The 16,932-nt window shown below is 41.6% G+C and overlaps 2 protein-coding genes across 2 annotated transcripts in view; one reads left to right on the forward strand and one right to left on the reverse strand.

Annotated features, from left to right (window-relative positions):
* Positions 1-126: 126 nt before the first annotated feature.
* fkbp14 (FKBP prolyl isomerase 14) lies at positions 127-2,143 on the forward strand. The gene is made up of 4 exons (XM_059339625.1): positions 127-457; positions 728-879; positions 965-1,092; positions 1,717-2,143. The coding sequence occupies exons 1-4, from the start codon at positions 261-263 to the stop codon at positions 1,873-1,875; spliced, it is 636 nt and encodes a 211-aa protein (XP_059195608.1). The 5' UTR covers positions 127-260; the 3' UTR covers positions 1,876-2,143.
* A 1,941-nt stretch (positions 2,144-4,084) lies between these two features.
* Positions 4,085-16,932, reverse strand: part of chn2 (chimerin 2) — a 37,824-nt gene continuing 24,976 nt past the window's right edge. Inside the window, exons 4-13 of the mRNA XM_059339148.1 lie at positions 15,632-15,663; positions 15,024-15,137; positions 14,627-14,897; positions 9,251-9,334; positions 7,938-8,022; positions 6,526-6,699; positions 6,019-6,096; positions 5,694-5,831; positions 5,491-5,596; positions 4,085-4,728 (exon numbers count right to left, since the gene is read on the reverse strand). Of these exons, the coding sequence (XP_059195131.1) occupies positions 4,557-4,728; positions 5,491-5,596; positions 5,694-5,831; positions 6,019-6,096; positions 6,526-6,699; positions 7,938-8,022; positions 9,251-9,334; positions 14,627-14,897; positions 15,024-15,137; positions 15,632-15,663 (1,254 nt within the window). The 3' untranslated portion in view covers positions 4,085-4,556. The remainder of the gene's footprint in view (positions 4,729-5,490; positions 5,597-5,693; positions 5,832-6,018; positions 6,097-6,525; positions 6,700-7,937; positions 8,023-9,250; positions 9,335-14,626; positions 14,898-15,023; positions 15,138-15,631; positions 15,664-16,932) is intronic.

Below are 16,932 nucleotides of genomic sequence, written 5' to 3' on the forward strand. Positions count from 1 at the left end.
GCGTTATAGTGGTGGTTGACAGTAGAAGGAACCAATCAGATAAGAGATCATAGCCAAGGGGCGGGGCTTGTGAATGACTCCATCCAATGGGAGCGCGGGAAGGGCGGACAGCTGAAACAGTGGCTGGTTCTTACTTGCAGAAGTTGATGCCACGTAGTTGGCATTCCTGCCATGTATTTATTTCAAGCCACTGCATTTATGGAAACGCTTAAATGAGCTTTTTCTGATTTTTACGAGTAGGTGAACTGTTGTCAATCAAAATGATTCTTTTCTCAGTTTGTTCGATATTGCCCTCCCTGTTTGTGTTTGTCACTGGGGGGAAACTACCCGAGCCAGAGGTGAAAATTGAAGTTTTACATAAACCCTTCATGTGTTACCGCAAGTCAAAGTATGGAGACATGCTTCTAGTTCATCACGAGGGATTCCTGGAGACTAACGGCACCCTGTTTTACTCAAGGTGAGCTTCATGTGTTGCAGGAAACTGTAGTGATGCTGCATGCAATGCTGTGTGTTACCTCTCCTCCTGCAGGCCTGCTTGTTATAGCTGTAAAAACTAATATATGTATTTATAATGGACTACACCATGCCATTGTTCATACCTTATCATCAACTGCTTGACTGTTATAGTTAACCCTTAATGCAGGAGTTTGTGATATTAATTCTGTGTGCAGGCCTACTGGACTTATATTTCTCAAAAACTGTGATCAATCTTTGTGTGTCTTGGCAGCCGAGAACATGGAGATAAAAACCCAGTTTGGTTCACTCTGGGGACCAGAGAGGTGCTGAAGGGTTGGGATAAAGGTCTGCAGAACATGTGCACCGGGGAGCGGAGGAGGCTGACCGTCCCTCCATCTCTGGGCTATGGGAAGGAAGGGAAAGGTAACATCATAGACTATATGTATATACATAAACACATGTTGATTAAAAACCTTCTCTTACATTAACCTTTTTGGTTTGTTTACAGGCAAGATCCCTCCAGGCAGCACCCTCATCTTTGACATTGAGCTCATAGAAATACGAAATGGTCTGAGATCTCACGAGGCCTTCAGAGAGATGGACCTCAATGATGACTGGAAGCTGTGCAGGCAGGAGGTGTGGCATTACTTCTTTTCTCTTTAAGTGTATTATATACACTACTGGTCAAAAGTTTTAGAACACACCAACTTTTCCAGAATTTAATTGAAAATGATGCAGTTTAATGTCTCAGTGTACTCTGAAATTAATGCACATTTGCAACATTTAAAATTCTTGATTGAGCATGATAGTGTTTTGAAAGTAAAAAAAAGATTCAAAATCACATTTTATGTTGAACTAAAGGACTAAAAAAAGACACAAAATGACAAAAAAAAGACACAAAATGACAAAAAAAGACACCAAAAGACACACAATGACTTACAAAGACATGAAAAGAATTCAAAAATGGACAAAATAGCCCAAGACTCCATAGAGTTAAGTTGTTAACCCATTTCTTGTTCCCTGAAAAAGGCCTACTTGTATAATTCTGAAATGTACATTATCTTTCAGTTTTGGTTAAGCTTACCTTTTTTTATTTACCTCTGGCAGTTCACCACTTACCTTTGGACCCTTTCAAGCTGTTCATTTGACTTGAACTGCTTGAATTTCAATAAAAAACTGGAAAAATTGGGGTGTTCTAAAACTTTTGACCGGTAGTGTACATTACTATTGGTAAATGTCATTATTCTGTCTGCTCTACAGGTGAAAGAGTACCTGAAGAAAGAATTTGAGAAACATGGATATTCACCCAATGACACACATAATGACGCCATGGTGGATGACATCTTCAAAAACGAGGATGAAGACAAAGATGGTTTTATATCTGCGAGGGAGTTCACCTACCAGCACGATGAGCTCTAAAGGACGATTCATCCACTTCTGTGAACTATTGTTTGTTTCATGAATCTCCTCAAAAATAGTGACATGAACTGAGGAATTCAGAACTGGGCTTGTTTGTTTTTTTACACTACAGTATTGCCTTACTTTTGGTCAAACATTTTATGGGAAATGAGACCCATAATTAATTTATATCTCCATTCTGCACTGATGATGTCACCACAGGACAATTTTGGTCCAGTATTGGATTTTCTAAAAAATAATTTTATGAAATAAAAGTTTTAGAATTAAACAGAGTTTTGTGTTAATTAACATTTAGTATCTTTACAATACAAAACTGAACCTGTGAACTTTCTGCAGTCAGTCTTGGTGATGGTAGTTTTTCTGTGTGTACGTCTTCATTCATCACTAGAGGGCGCTCTTCTCCTACATGTTGGTGTTATGGTTACAAATCTGATCAAATCTATAAACAAACAGCAGCAATACAAAGTCAGGGGTCCACTCTTTCATACAGTCACATGAAGCATTTCATGCATCAGGAGTGAATCAGGGCATGCAGTAAACTTGCAGTGATGGAAATTCCCAATAATGCCTTAACAAATTCCATTGAAATTTCATATTTCTTCAGTTCATACATAATTATAGTGAGTGTCAGGAAACCATCAGATTCCCTCTGCGTCATTTGTTTTTTTCAGTGAATAAACAGGAATGTGGCATAAAACAGAATCCAAATGCAAAAATGGCCTTTTTAAAGCAGGAAACAAGGTTTTTGAGTTGATATCTAGATTATTTGAGAACAAACAAACGAGAATATATATATATATATATATATATACACATATATATAAATAAAGAAAAGATAGTTGAATGATAAAGAAAGATGCTGATAAAGAAAGATAACTGGATGATGCAGGTGAGATAGATAAGGATGCGATCTCTTTCCACTGTAGCAGTAAAGTATCACATGATTTTATCACTTTTATCACATTCAGCATTCAAGTATTCAGTATTTCAGCCACGTTGAGACATAAATTGCCGCCGCTCCATCACATCAAGGTGCAGGAAAATTGCAGCATAAGATACGCTGCAGGTGTGCATTTCAACTGTTTTATTCAGAAACTCCAACCATGAATAATCCCACTGCCATGCTTTAAATAAATAATATAGTGGTACAGTTATTTTAAAAATGTTCTCAAGAACACTGAACAGATTTCAGAGCAGGAGAAAGTCCCTTTAAAGCAGCAAACCAGAGTGAACACTGTGGTGCAACTATGTGTTCTCTCACAAAGAGCTCCAGTGTTTCCTCACGGAGGAAGTTTACCTGGCAGCATTCCAGCCTGCTGACCACACCTGCAGGTAGACTGGACCATAGGAAGGTTATATTGCAAAACAGATATTGAATATAAGATAAGGCCTTACAGCTAAAATACCTGGCAATAGCTGTCACAAGATAAAAAAAGAAAGAGAAGGTTGTTAACCACATACCTGATTCACTGCTTCAGGCTGCAGTCATCTCCAGCAGCTTTCTTCTCTCTGAATCCTTCTACAGCACTGACACTGCAGTAAACATTATAAGGAAGTACAACAGGTCACACTACTTTAAACTCAAGTTTTCTTTCCTTTAATAAATCAACATTTGATAAATTACATTTTAATTGCAACGTCACAAAAATACATTTTGATAAAATGGATTTGTAGAAAGGATTGACCTTATCACATGATAGAAACATGTTGGTGCAGCTGCAGTTTAACTTCTATGGCGCTGTGAAGTCAATGAGCTGCTGCTGCACCCAGCCATGTTACTGGCATACAAAAAAAAAAAAAACTGGGCCCCAGATCATATATTTTACTTGAAAACATCCCAAATTATAGCATGTAAACGGAAACACTACAAAACTGGCAACCAACATGTGTAGAAGAGTTTTGTCTGAACATGGCGTGAGTGAAATGACTTCCTGTGTTCCTCGCCGTAACACATAAAACGTCTCTTCTGGTTCTTTTTTCCCCTCTTGTGATCAGTTAGACATCAATTCAACAAACATCATTCTCAACAGTGTATATTATTGTGACAAAAGAACATGATGCAGAGTAAAAGACAAAAATAAACATCTTTACAAAATAAACTTTACACTTGTTGCAAAAAAGTGCTTCTTGAGCGCCTAATTGTCTCATTTTTTAGTACACACAGTTAAAATATTGATCATTACATGATCGGATTTTATCTACAATTAAGTTTTAACCAGTGTTCCCACTAAAAATCACAATATGCACACATGTAATGTAGGAACGTTGGCCTGGCTGCTGCTGCTTGGTTTACAGCAGATTCATCCAGAAACAGCTGACTGAAGCTTTGCCCGGGGCAGATTCACTCAGTGCTGCCAACAGGCTGATCTACACCAGGTAGTGACAGCCTTCAGACTAAACCAGGAGGGAACAGCACTGTAGGTAGTTAAAAACACTGGATCCTTTCCCAATATAAAAATGATGGTCTTGGCTGGGGATGAAACCCAAAACTTACAGTAACAAGACAATGTCAACACCAACCAACTTCAACCAAACAGTCATGCGAGAAAGAAGCGTTTCAAGTTCAATTTGATTACAAACTATTCTGAAACTTCATTAGAATCAAGGTGGCTTGAATTTCCTCTTTGACAGAATAAATAAATGTCCTTCGTTAGTGTCATAAGGCCTGCATGCCTCAGTCCTCAGAATAAGACGTCTTCATGCGTGATCATAAGCTGCACCACTAGTTTCTGCTGCCTCATGTCGTTCAGGGTCGTCAGGGCGTTCTGCTCCGGCGGCTGCATCAGCGTCGGGCCGAACACGATGCCCAGGTTCTCAGCACTCATTAGATTGTCCTTTTCAAACTGTGTCACCCTGCAAAACAAACCAGAACGAGTCTGCAAGGAGAGTCAAACAGGCAAAACACTGAAACAGTGAAATGTTTTAAAAATATTTGACATTATTGGCATTATTTCATAATTCCCTCATTTTCAAAAAATCCCATTAAAAGAGCAGAACCAATAACCAGTTAGTCCATCACTCAATACTTTAAGATTTCTGTTCTTCTTCTGTGGTTTAACAGACTAAATCATTTCCTAAAATAGCTGGGTGCTGTAGATTTTAGCAATATTTCTCTCCCTGAAGTAACTGTGAATTTTCTGGGCATTATTTTCATCTAAATACATTCATATTTTGCAGATTAATACCAAGTAGTAACCTTCTGAACACTGAAGTGCCTTGAACCTGTAGTATTTCTATTGGCCAGCAGGGGGCGAATCCACTAGTTCCAAAGAGAAGTCATGTTGTTTAGAAGTCTATGAGAGAATGACCCAACATCTCACTTGATTTATTACCTCACTAAACATTTTCCCAATGATTTTATGGTCTCAATCACCACTTTCAACTGCATGATGTTATTTTGTAAATATTATTGTTTAGACCCTGAGGCGATATCCATTTATTTCATATAGTCAGTAGTCAACATTTTTTTGGACGACAATGTTTATGTATCAAGCTTTGTCCATACATGCACCACATAATAGGAGGAATAATTTATTCTTAGTTTGGGTCTTTGCAGAGGATTTGAATTGATCATAAAAGAAGACTGCATGTCTTGTATTGTGTGTGTGAGCGGACCTCTTCAGGTGAGCCATCAGGTAGCGGAGGGTCTCGTGGTGGGCCGGGGGGAGCTGCAGGATACTCTCGTGGACGGCCTCCAGTCTGGAGTCAGCATTTGGTATTTCTACACCACATTAGTAACATGATTAGTATTAGAGAGCGCTGCAGGGAGCAGGAACACAGTAATAAACCTGGAACAGCCCGGAGCTAAGAGCACTTACTTGCAGCTTGAATAAATTTGGAGTACAAGTCAAAGGTAATGACTGGGATGGGAAGGTCTCTTAAGTAGAGCTTCAAAGCACCAGCAATGATGTTGATGTCTGCATAGGCACTGGCACTGATGTCAGCCTTATCTCCATCTGTCAATCAAACATGCAATGTGAAAGTATATCTGGATACAGTCAGAAATAAAGGCTGAATGTTCTGTTTTATATTGTGCTGTAGCCTACTGCAGCTGGAACAAGCTTCTCATTTAAAAGCATGAACTCGTGAACTAAAACCTCAGAGACCAGAATCCTGGGGCAAATAAATCTGATGTCAACAAACCTCGGTCAAAGGAGAGCCTCACGTCCTCGATGTGCTCTGAGAAGCCAGACACTCTGTAGAGACCTTCAGATTTCATACCTGCAACAGAAAATAGTGAAGCTTGTCTCAGTATTTTGGGGGATTATGTTCTCTTATTGCCCTCCCTGTCTTCTGGTCTGCTCTGTAGGCATAAACAAGAGTCAGAGGAAGAACAGGCATCTATTCTAACAGAACTTTACACTTTTAATCATCTAAAGTTCTTAATTGCAGAAAAGGTGAATGTTAGTGGTGAGACTAGGTACGAGGCTCATTTACCCTTTAACACTGTTACCAGAAAGATATATCTGTAATAAGGTTCCTGCATCTGAGATGTGGGTAAGGAAGCTAGGGGATTTATTACATTTTTCCATAAAAATAACTTAATGCCAAATTTCATTGAGCCACTGTCTATACAGAAACAGTCTGTGCTGCTTTCCTTTCATGAGTCAGTGAAGGATTTTAATGTGATGACTTGATGATTCGTTCTACCTCTCAGCTCGATCTCTCGGATGCACATGTCCACCACCATGGGCCGCGTGGTGTTGTGAGCTTTGACCAGCGTGGTGAGGTCACAGCTGAACACTTTCTTTATCCTGCGCAGGTCCGGCTGGCAGTCACTGGGAACCAGTTTGGAGCACTGTTTGTGTACATTCAGCCCACAATCTGGAAGAGTAAGAGGGAGATAAAGAGAGAGAGAGAGAGAGATTACTGTCAGACTGATGGAAACAGAACCGTCATAGCAGGCTGAAGGCAGCAGTTTGAAAAGGTCCACCAGAGTTACTGTCAGACTCCATACACTGCTCCAAAGGTAGAGAACAGCAGATATGGCAGCATGGCGGGAGTTCTTCTTTAGTTTTAGTCACATGGAGCAAACTAAGAGCAAAGAGTGTGTGAGAATATGGCTGCTGGTGTGGCGGCACAGTTTTGGAATGAAGGTTTTGAAGGTTTTGATACTTGTGTCCGACTGAAATCATTCATCAAAGACGTTTTTACTGCCTGAGCGGCATTAACGCATGTCTGCTGATGGACTCTGGCAGAGAGAGTAGAGAGTAGCAGAGAGAAGAGAAAAACAGAAGCAGGACGGAGTGAGAGAGGACAAAGAAGTCTCTCCTGTTTCATAGCACATGAGGTGTCTGATGATAGCAGGGTTAGCTTCGGGCTTATCAGCGTGGCAAATGTCTCAACAACAAACACTCTGTTTGTGGAGAAGCCACCAAGTCCATTGATGTGCACATCCGTTTCATGACTGTGTCTGTGCAGTGAGCAGATCTTGTGACCATGAAAACCATGAAACGCCTCAACTCTCATACGCATTCAATCACTTAGATCTGCTGCTATATTTAGTCAGTAATTAGAGTACATTCGACCTGTCTGACCTGCATTTATCATCCTTTACATTCTGTATCGGAGGTGATTTCTGTCCACAGAGAAACTATATATATATATACTATATACATATATACTATATACTCAATAAATGCTGAGTCACAGGACATTTCTCTGCACAGTAAGCGGTAATAAGGGAATTAGAAAACAGCGTGAAAAAACATTGAGTTTGTTTTCAGTTGGTGTGACTGTAATGAAACACTTTGAGGTGAAGGGGGTTCATAAAGAGTGATAGCAGTAAAAGCTGTGATTACATAAAGAATGTGCTGTGATGAATCACTGACAGGAGGACCTCAACTTGTTTGTTACACAATTAACAGGAAAATAACCATAAAGGGCTATAATAGAACCACAAAACAGAAACAGAAAAACTTTGTTTTGAAGGAATTATGTAACTGAAACATCAGTGACGTGATGCAGTTCGCTACAGATCAGCTACTTGTGGAATCCAAGACTCATGTGTTGTTATTGGTGTGTTACAGGACATGGACATGATGTTGGAGTGTGTCGGTCACCTGAGCAGCGGACACCCTGCGCGATCAGGCCCCACATGAAGTTGGCACAGTATTCACACCAGTGCGGCCCCCGAAAGGTGTGTACCTGGTGTTAAAGACCACATGGTTAAACACACACACACACACACACACACACACACACACACACACACACACACACACACACACACACACACACACACACACACACCACACACATGACCAGTCCAAACTGGGGAGAAACTCCCTTCTGATGTACTGGACAGAGATTACTCTGTGATCCAGCTCCAGTAGGTGGACCCCTGGCCAAATGAGAGCATTTGTATATAGAAGGCAGATTAAAGGATTTACTTTATGTGTCTGGCATCTGCTGCTGGGCAATCGGATCCATGCAGGCAGGCACAGAGGCAGGCATGCAAGTCAAAATAACAGATGTACACCCAGTGTGCACCAGAAACACAGATAAGATGGCAAATGGATACACCTGCCTGCACACACACACCTTGACTGGTAATTTGAACAGGTAGTAGTGGGCTGGTGAGTGAAGAGGACATACAGCAGCTGGTGACTGGATGCTTTCTGTTCTTTTTCAAAGGGGAGTATAAAAAAAGCTGGGGGTCATTATTACCTGCCTGTTAACTGAAACCCAAGATACAATTGCAAGAATGTTGAGGTGGCCAGAGGCAAAGTATCCCTAAATTCTCCCTTTGTATATTTAAAGCACCATAACTCTATTTTGTTTTCAGGGGCTTTCCTCAGATAAAGACTTTCTTTGTTGACTAACATTCTTTGTTGACTAATATTCTATTATGACGACTGATCGAATAGTTGATTCAATCAAATATTTCTGCATTAAAAGGATGAAGCAAAAGCACTACTTTTATTTCTAGACACCAACAGACTAGAGAATGTTAGTGGACTGAGACCAGACCACCAGTGAGTTGACTAAGAGGAGCTGCTCTTCAGTTTTCCAATGTCCAACATGTACTGACACTCTGGTAGAGAGCAGATAACGCTACAGTACTTTTCAACTCTATAACAGTTTTTAAAAATAAAATCAGCAACCTAAAACAAAACTGGTTGTAAGAGCTTTAAAATCAATGCTAATCAATGAGCTCTGCTAATGGCTTGTGGTACAGTGTTTCCATTAGTTCCCCTCAGTGCATCTGGGTGTCAGCTGCTGCTGTTCTCATCAAACAACAGAACACACTAACATGGGACAAGCCAACATCTGAGGCAGGCAAACACACATCTGTACATTAACCACTGCAAAAGACTATGAGATCTAATAGAAACTGTATCAGTTAGGAAGAATAAACATCCAGTTGTCTCACCTTGAAGTTGTGTATCTTCTCGTAGGAGCATTGCTTCTCCGGTGTGTCCTTCAAGGCGCTCCGTCGCACCAGAGGAGAGGAGATCTGTGGACAGGAGGCCAACAGTTTAATAGGTTTCCACAGAAGAGTTCCCTTGCTGCCCAGTTTGACTCCCAGAGCCAAGGCCAGCAGCTCCTGCCGCTTCCTGTCGTGTCTTTTAGCCTTGTGGCTCATCAGCTCCCCTCCTCGCTGCTCCTCAGCGTCCATGCCGGCCTGGTCGGGTTCCCACAGACTCTCCATCTCCTCTGGGGAGAGACGAGGAGGCGTGACTCTCCTGCAGCAGCCCAGCGAGGAGGCAGCAGTCCACTGCCCTCGGACCCAGCAGGGCGACGGATCACAGCCAGCACCGGGTCGGCTCTGCATCTGATCTGAACCCAGCAGAGGAGCAGGGGGACGGTGGGAGTGGGCCGGAGGGAGGGAGTGTGCCTCACAATGGCCTCTTTCACTCTCTCACTCGCCCAGAGAGGAGGAGAGAGAGAGCAGGGTCCTGGCAGGGAGGGGCCAGGAGGTGGAGAGCTGTCAGGACCTCCACACAGCTCAGCAGCCTGAATAGAGGATCAATAGTGGGGACGTCCTCTTAGAGCACACAGCACACTCCCATTAGCTCGCTGCCTCCGGACACACTCCACTCACTCAGCTGGAGATAATACTCCACTAGCTCTGTCACTGATGGCTCTCAGTCTAAATGGGTCAAACTGACCAAAGACTCTCCGCTCTGACAGCGTCCTCGTAATTCAAACAGATCTTGACCTCCAGCGATGTCAGTGTGCTGGTGGAATGACGGGGTCTGCAGACAGTCTGACTGCACACCACTCCCGCCAATCACAATCACTTGTCTCAGAGGAGCAGCAGAGCCAGACCATCAACTGGGATTGAGAGGGATTACTGATAATCCTTACAGGGAATAATCCTGCACTGCCCAAATCCCAGTCAAATCTCAAAGCAGGCTCATTTGTAGGTCTGCAGCCATGGTGTATTTTGGCAGTGGGGGGCTGTTGCTGTGTTCATGCTGAATTTGTTCCTATTAGCTCTGCGTGTAAACAACCAGTAAACGGCACCAGAAGGCTTTCGGCTTTTCTAATTAATCAAGAAGCTCTGAACCCAAGTACACAGCACTGACAGCACTGCAAACTATGTGTCAAATAACAAGCATCTGCAAGATTTTACGCCAAACAGAAGAGCTAAGCCTGAACATAAGGTGGAACTGAGTTATTAAACAGGGAGGAGAGGTCATAAAGGCAGTGAGCATTGGATGTGTGATGATAAAGAGCTGAAGCTAAAGCAGAGTGGTGAAGCGGAGAGTAAAAAGACCCTGAAGGGCAACTGCAAAGCTGAGATAAAATAAAAGGATTGGCAGCTCACAGACACAGAAGCAAAGTAAAAAAACTGCTGCAGGCCTCTTGTGTTCCAGCTCTTTCTTTCTGTCTTTGAGGCTCAGAGCAACAGGAACTGGCTGATAGCTGCAGAGTGACAGGACAGGTGAAGATATCTGTCATTGTGGCTGACATTCCTTGAAAAGACCTACACATACCATACCATGCAATCCTACTCTAAGCTAAGTCTGAGGGGACAGATGAGGAAGAGACGGAGATATTTTAGCTGGAGGTTGGAGCGAGGGAGGGAGGGAGGAGGCTCTTTGTCTGCAGGCAGATGGCTTCTTGTCTCTTAAAGAAGAGCTCGGACAAAAAGGACACAAAAGGTGGTCACACAACAAGCTCTGCTTTCTTTCACTGGCTTGGCTCTTTTATTCCTGCAGGTCTTTGTGAGAGCCCAGCTGAGCGGACGCTGTTGTGACTGAGTAGGAATCATGGAAACAGCACAGTGAGCTAGCTCTGACACAGTCAGACAACAGGACAACAGCCCTAACAACAGCTCACACAAACAGACATTCTGTGAAGCAGTCAAAGATATCGGCTATTATCCAAAAGTAGAAGACTGCCACTTTTGCCTTCAATAGCAACACTGAAAATTGATCTATTTTTCTGTCTGCAACTGAAAAGAAGTAAGCACTTATAAAACTCTGGAAATGAAAGCTTACAAGGCCTCGTGAGGAACATTTCTACAGTTTACAACTAAAACACGTAAAAGGCTGTTTTTGCATTTTTATAGCGTGAAACTCTTGGGAGAGAACAGGTAATTATCCCAACAAACAACATGACAACGTCTCTGCAAATCTTTTCAGGTCATGCGAGCCGACCGGCCTGTCAACAGATCAAACCAGCGTGGTGAGTATCAGCAGGAATGCTGCAGACGTTTGACCACTGAGGACTTTTCTGCACACGCAAAGAGAAGTAAAAGGTTGATCTACAGGTTGAGTGAAGCCCCCCCCCCTCGCGTTCTGGGAGCATTTTAATTACACAAGAATTTGCAGTCACAGCAATAAGGTGGTATCAGCCTCCAGCGGGTAAATACATGTGAATGTTGCGTCCACAGTGCAGCCCCTGTGGCTGTAAGGCCTCTGGGTGTGGCTGTCATTGGTAAACATGAAGTCAGAAAGCAACCACAGATTAAAGCTGCTGGCCGCTCGGCTTCATGGACTCAGATTATTGGAGCCAACAGAAAAGATTTCCCTCTCTTGACTGGCAGGTGGTTTTCAAACGGTGTGTGACAAAGCCTGTCATCATCACAGCTGTCACCGACTCACAGCCTCATGTAGAAAACTTGGCAAGAGGAATATGAAGTCGGGTTTTTGAAAAGCGCCAAGATAACTGACAATGTGACATTTAGACAGAGACATGCTCCAGATTTTCTTGCCAAGTGGAGGGTAATTGGAGGCAGCAGTCCACAAAATTTCAAACATTATAGCTGCAAATCAAACAGAGTGCAACAGTGCTGGACCATGTTCAATAAAGCTGTGTGTGTTCAGCAAACACAGGTAGATACGTGTCTTTAAGCTCTCCTCTAAGGGCTTCCTCCAGGTTGTAGCTCTAAACTGATTTAAAACACTACCAGTCAGTGGACTGCTGACTGACCCATGGCATTAGGTAAAACATGCAGCATTAATGTCTTGTGTTTTAAGTTAGACAGTGCTGATATGAATCGTGCAGCTGATGCTCCTGCTGACGGAGCTGCCATGCGTCTGTCTATCTGACTATCAGCTGACAGTTTGTAGACAAAGAATCCCCCCAAAGCAATAAATCTGCTCTTCAAGCTGAGAGACACATTAAGGATACATCTCATTAAATCTCTGAAGAAAAACATATTCATATCTGTTAATTATGAGAACTGGGTGTGAATATTTGTAGATTATCATCAAGCCAGAGAGGAAAGGAGGAAACAGGTTGAGATTGCCACCTAGTGGAGGGACAGTTTGGATTCCTGTTGAGTCAGAAAACAGACGTTCCTCATTGATAAATCATTGACAGACTTTAATCCGACAACAGTTCCCAGTGCCAGTGAACACAATGTGTCATTTGTCTCAGCAGAGATCAGTGAGTCTGATATGCAGGCAGGCAGAGCAAAGTCCCCTCGGTCATCATTACCTTTCAGAGGACCAGCCAAGCATGGAGCAGTGAACACAGCCGGGGGCCGCTGGGACAGTGAACGCCTCGTCTCAGGACAAAGTGTCCTCTCAGTAACTCTCAGCTACTGTACACGGACTGGGAGTGTTCACCAGCATGGAAGGAACCCAGAATCCTGTTATAACCTATGGTTATAACACAGTGTCTGTCACCAGATAGAGAGAGGTGTACTAGTCCATTTACACTGAAATGATAAAGACTTTTGATTCCAGTGAGGTTTTTTCTTTTGGTATTGCCATTTTCAGATGCAGAGTCCTTCATGAGAGTGGAAGGGCTTGTGATAATAAATTGAAAACCATTTTCAAGGCTGCTTCTTTGACATTCTAGAAATATTAAATATCAAGCTGCAAGTTTGTTTTCAATCAAGTATTTCTTTTTCAAAAGCCCATCACCATTTTCCCACAGGCCAAGGCTGCATTTTCCATTTGCTTGCTTTGTCTAAAAACCAGAACGAAACTCAAAGGCACAGGGTCGCCTATGAAGTTAAAATCATTTTGTTTTCAGATACAATCCTTCCAATATGGTTTTATTTTCAAGGTTTTTAAAAGTTTTGAAAAGATATACACTCTATATGTCAAAATAAATCATGGGAAGAGGTGAAAATAGTTTATTCCAACTTTATGGGCAACAATGTATTACAAGTTAAAGGAATAGTTCAGGGGAAATATGCTTGTTGGCTTTCATGCTGAGAGTTAAATGGGAAAAAAATGAGACCTCATGGAGCAACACAAAAAAATAGTCCAACACCTAATAACAGCTAACCTGCCTTAGCACCCAAATAAGTCAAACAAACAAATGAGATATAACATGTAAATGAGTAATCTAGAGCCGGTATGCTGTAATGTGTATTTTGTTACCACGGGACTATTAACAAATATCTGTATATGAATGCAAACGTGTTGCAGTGAACTGGGTGTGTCTTGTAGTAAAGTGGACGTATCGTGCAGCCTTCTGGAAATATAGATATATTCCTCTAAATATATATATTTTCCTCCAGAGACTGTTACCAGTATGCTAAATTAAGCTAACCAGCTGCTGGTGCTAGCTTCATATTTCCCCAACACAAACATGTCAGTATTCATTTAAGAGAGAGAAACTTAATGAGCCTAAAATTCAAACTAATCCTTGGAAATTATATGAAAACAGACAAATGCACCACATTAGAGAATGCCAGCATTCAGGCTGATAAATCATTACAATTAGTTCATTATCAAATTCAATGAATTTTCTCTCAGCCTGTTTATTGAGTCATTGCCTTATCGTTTGAGCTCTAAATAAGACACTTCAACGAAGTAGATGCTTGAACTTTGCACTTTTCAAACACTCTCTACTCTACACCAGCCGGAGTCACACACACCTAAAGTAAGCTTAAAGACAATTAATGTATATCGTTAGCCTCATAGCATAATTGCCTAAGTCATTTTTTGGCCAAATTGTGATATCTGCCTAACTTTACTCTCCTACCTGCTGCATCTTTCTGCCTTATTGCATAATGTTCTCCCTATCAGAACACTTGTTAGAGTCCAAAATCACTTCCTGCCTTAGTCATCTCTGTGACTTAGGCATTTTTGCGGCTACATACAAACCAAACTACATTATTTATATGTAAGAGAAAAATTGCCTTAGTCAGGGCATATTCTGCCTAAGTCACTTTTATCTGTTATGAAATCGATGTATTTAATTTTTCATGCAAACTTGTTCACACTTAATATCAATATCAATTAAAAACACCAATGGGCTTACTTAAAGTTGTGTTTTTTCTTGTTTCCTGAAAACGTTCAAACATGACTTATACCACCTGTGAACATTAACTCACCTTGTCGTCTCTCTGGAAGGTGACCCTGCGTGGCTCAGTGCGTCCTCGGCTCAGCCGGTGCACCATCTTGTCCTTGAGCAGCGAGGTGTAGCCGAGGTGCTCGTAGATGGGGTTGGTGGTCATTTTGGCGATGTACTCGGCCGCCTTGGTCTCGATGTAGAGCGTGATCAGAGCGTCCGTTACCAGGTCGTGAACAGACTCAAACCTCTTCTCCCCCACAAAGTGCTTCCCGTCATAGAACAACCTGTAGTTGAGGGTCTGGTGGCCGAACCTGATGGAGACACATGGAGACAGATGATCAGAGGTGGAGTGGTTGATGGATGATGAAGGTGAAGGAGGTGGAGGCTGAGCGAGGACCTTTCAGGGGACTCTGTGCTGATACTGACGGTGTGGGTACCTTAAGGCCAAGGTGTGGGTCCCTGGCTGTCTCTGGCTCTCCCTGATCAGGTAAGCACCCTCTGCTCCCACCAGAAGCTCATCTGCATATTCTCTGGAGATCATGCCATGAAACCTGCAGAAGAAAAGATTATGCAGCATGTATAACTCTTCCCCCAATGTCATGTCATCCTCAAATACACAGAGATTTACATTTAAGCTCTTACTAAAGCAAAGAGACACACGTACAGTCATGGAGGAAATATTAGACCAGCCTTGTTTTCTTCAGTTTCCTGTTCATTTTAATGCCTGGTGCAACTAAAGGTGTTTGGACAAATATATTGATAACAACAAAAACAGCTCATAAGAGTTTATTTAGGAGCTGATATCTAGCCAATTTCCATGGTTTTATTGATAATGACTTTGGTTATTATAAAAAAAAACCCAGTTGTACCAGACATTAAAATGACCAACAAATTAAATAAAACAAGGGTGGTCTAATCATTTATTCCATGACTGTAGATACAAAGTATACACATCTGATGCAAAGCAGCAACAATTAATAAAACCATTCTCTGCACAGTAATATTTTTTTTAAAAAGGCGATAATAGAAATGCAGTCCCACTCACTCTCTGCCGTAGTATTTGGGTCTGCTCTCCATCTGTAGAGCAGAGGAAGACATATTGGCTGGAGCAATAAGATATGAAAGCTCAATTAAACGGCTTTGCAAATAGTTCTTAGAGCCTGTGTGAAAGATAAAGGAGTCCACACCACAGAACAGATTATCTCCATCTGTGGCCCGCGTCTATTCGCAGCTACCAAACCATAAAGCAAATCACAGAGTGGAGATGAATTAGAGGCAGTGAAGGAAACAGCTGGTCAGACAGGCCAGCTGCACAGAATTAATATTTAGTGTGTCACTGTGTCACATCAGGGTGTGAGCAGCGTTCCTGCATCACAAATCAAACATGTCAAAGGACATAACGGGGAAAAAAAACAACTTTTCTCATCTTGTACGTGTCATCTAACTTTTTTATGATGCAGAACTTCTTTACATTCCCCTTTACAGACGATAGTGAAGCGTCTTTTAAATCCCACAGCAATGATCTTAGTGGATTTGCCACTGTGTCAAACATCATTTTGAATTAATGGGGAGCTTCTAATCTTACATAGCCAGCCTACAACTTTCACTTTGCTCATTTTAGCGTGGCAAGACTGAAAATAGGATGAGACATGCCTCGTTTCTACAATAGAAGCTTGACGGTTCTCTCAGCAGCAAGGACAGCTCTGTTCACATGCTGAGGGAATAAAGTTAATGCTGCTGTTTCAGTGTTCCTGCTGTGAGCTCTTACTATTAAAACAATAACCATATGAACTTTTTATCATTCCCTCTCTATCCCTTCTGAATGTGCTTCCACTCTGATTGATGGGGAACAACAAATCCACCGTTGGTCTGTGCCAAAATGTGTTTCCATTTGACATATATGTGTATGCATTTGCGCATGTATAAGTGTATATGTGATATATATGTGTTTATGTGATGTATAAGTGTATATGTGATGTATATGTGTTTATGTGTGATATGATGTATATGTATGGGTGGGTTTGTATGTATATATGCATATTATTCTACCGTATGTCCTGTATTGCACTTTGAGATGTGAAAATAACTCTTACAGTTACACTACAATGGGATGCTTCTTCTTTCTTTTAACATTTTTTTGTGTGTGTTTGTTTTCTTCTAATTTGTTGTTAATTTTTTATCTGGTGGTAATGGTAGTACATTTATTTATGCTTGCTGAGATATATGATGGGGATATAAATATAAAAAATGTATCTGAAGCTAATAAGAGCTCTCTAATATAGATATAATCCAAAGTAACTGTCTTATGAGTAAACAATTCCTTCTTTTAAGACAGAAGAGAAAATT

This window comes from Centropristis striata, chromosome 8 (genome assembly GCF_030273125.1).
Source record: "Centropristis striata isolate RG_2023a ecotype Rhode Island chromosome 8, C.striata_1.0, whole genome shotgun sequence".
NCBI lineage: Eukaryota > Metazoa > Chordata > Actinopteri > Perciformes > Serranidae > Centropristis > Centropristis striata.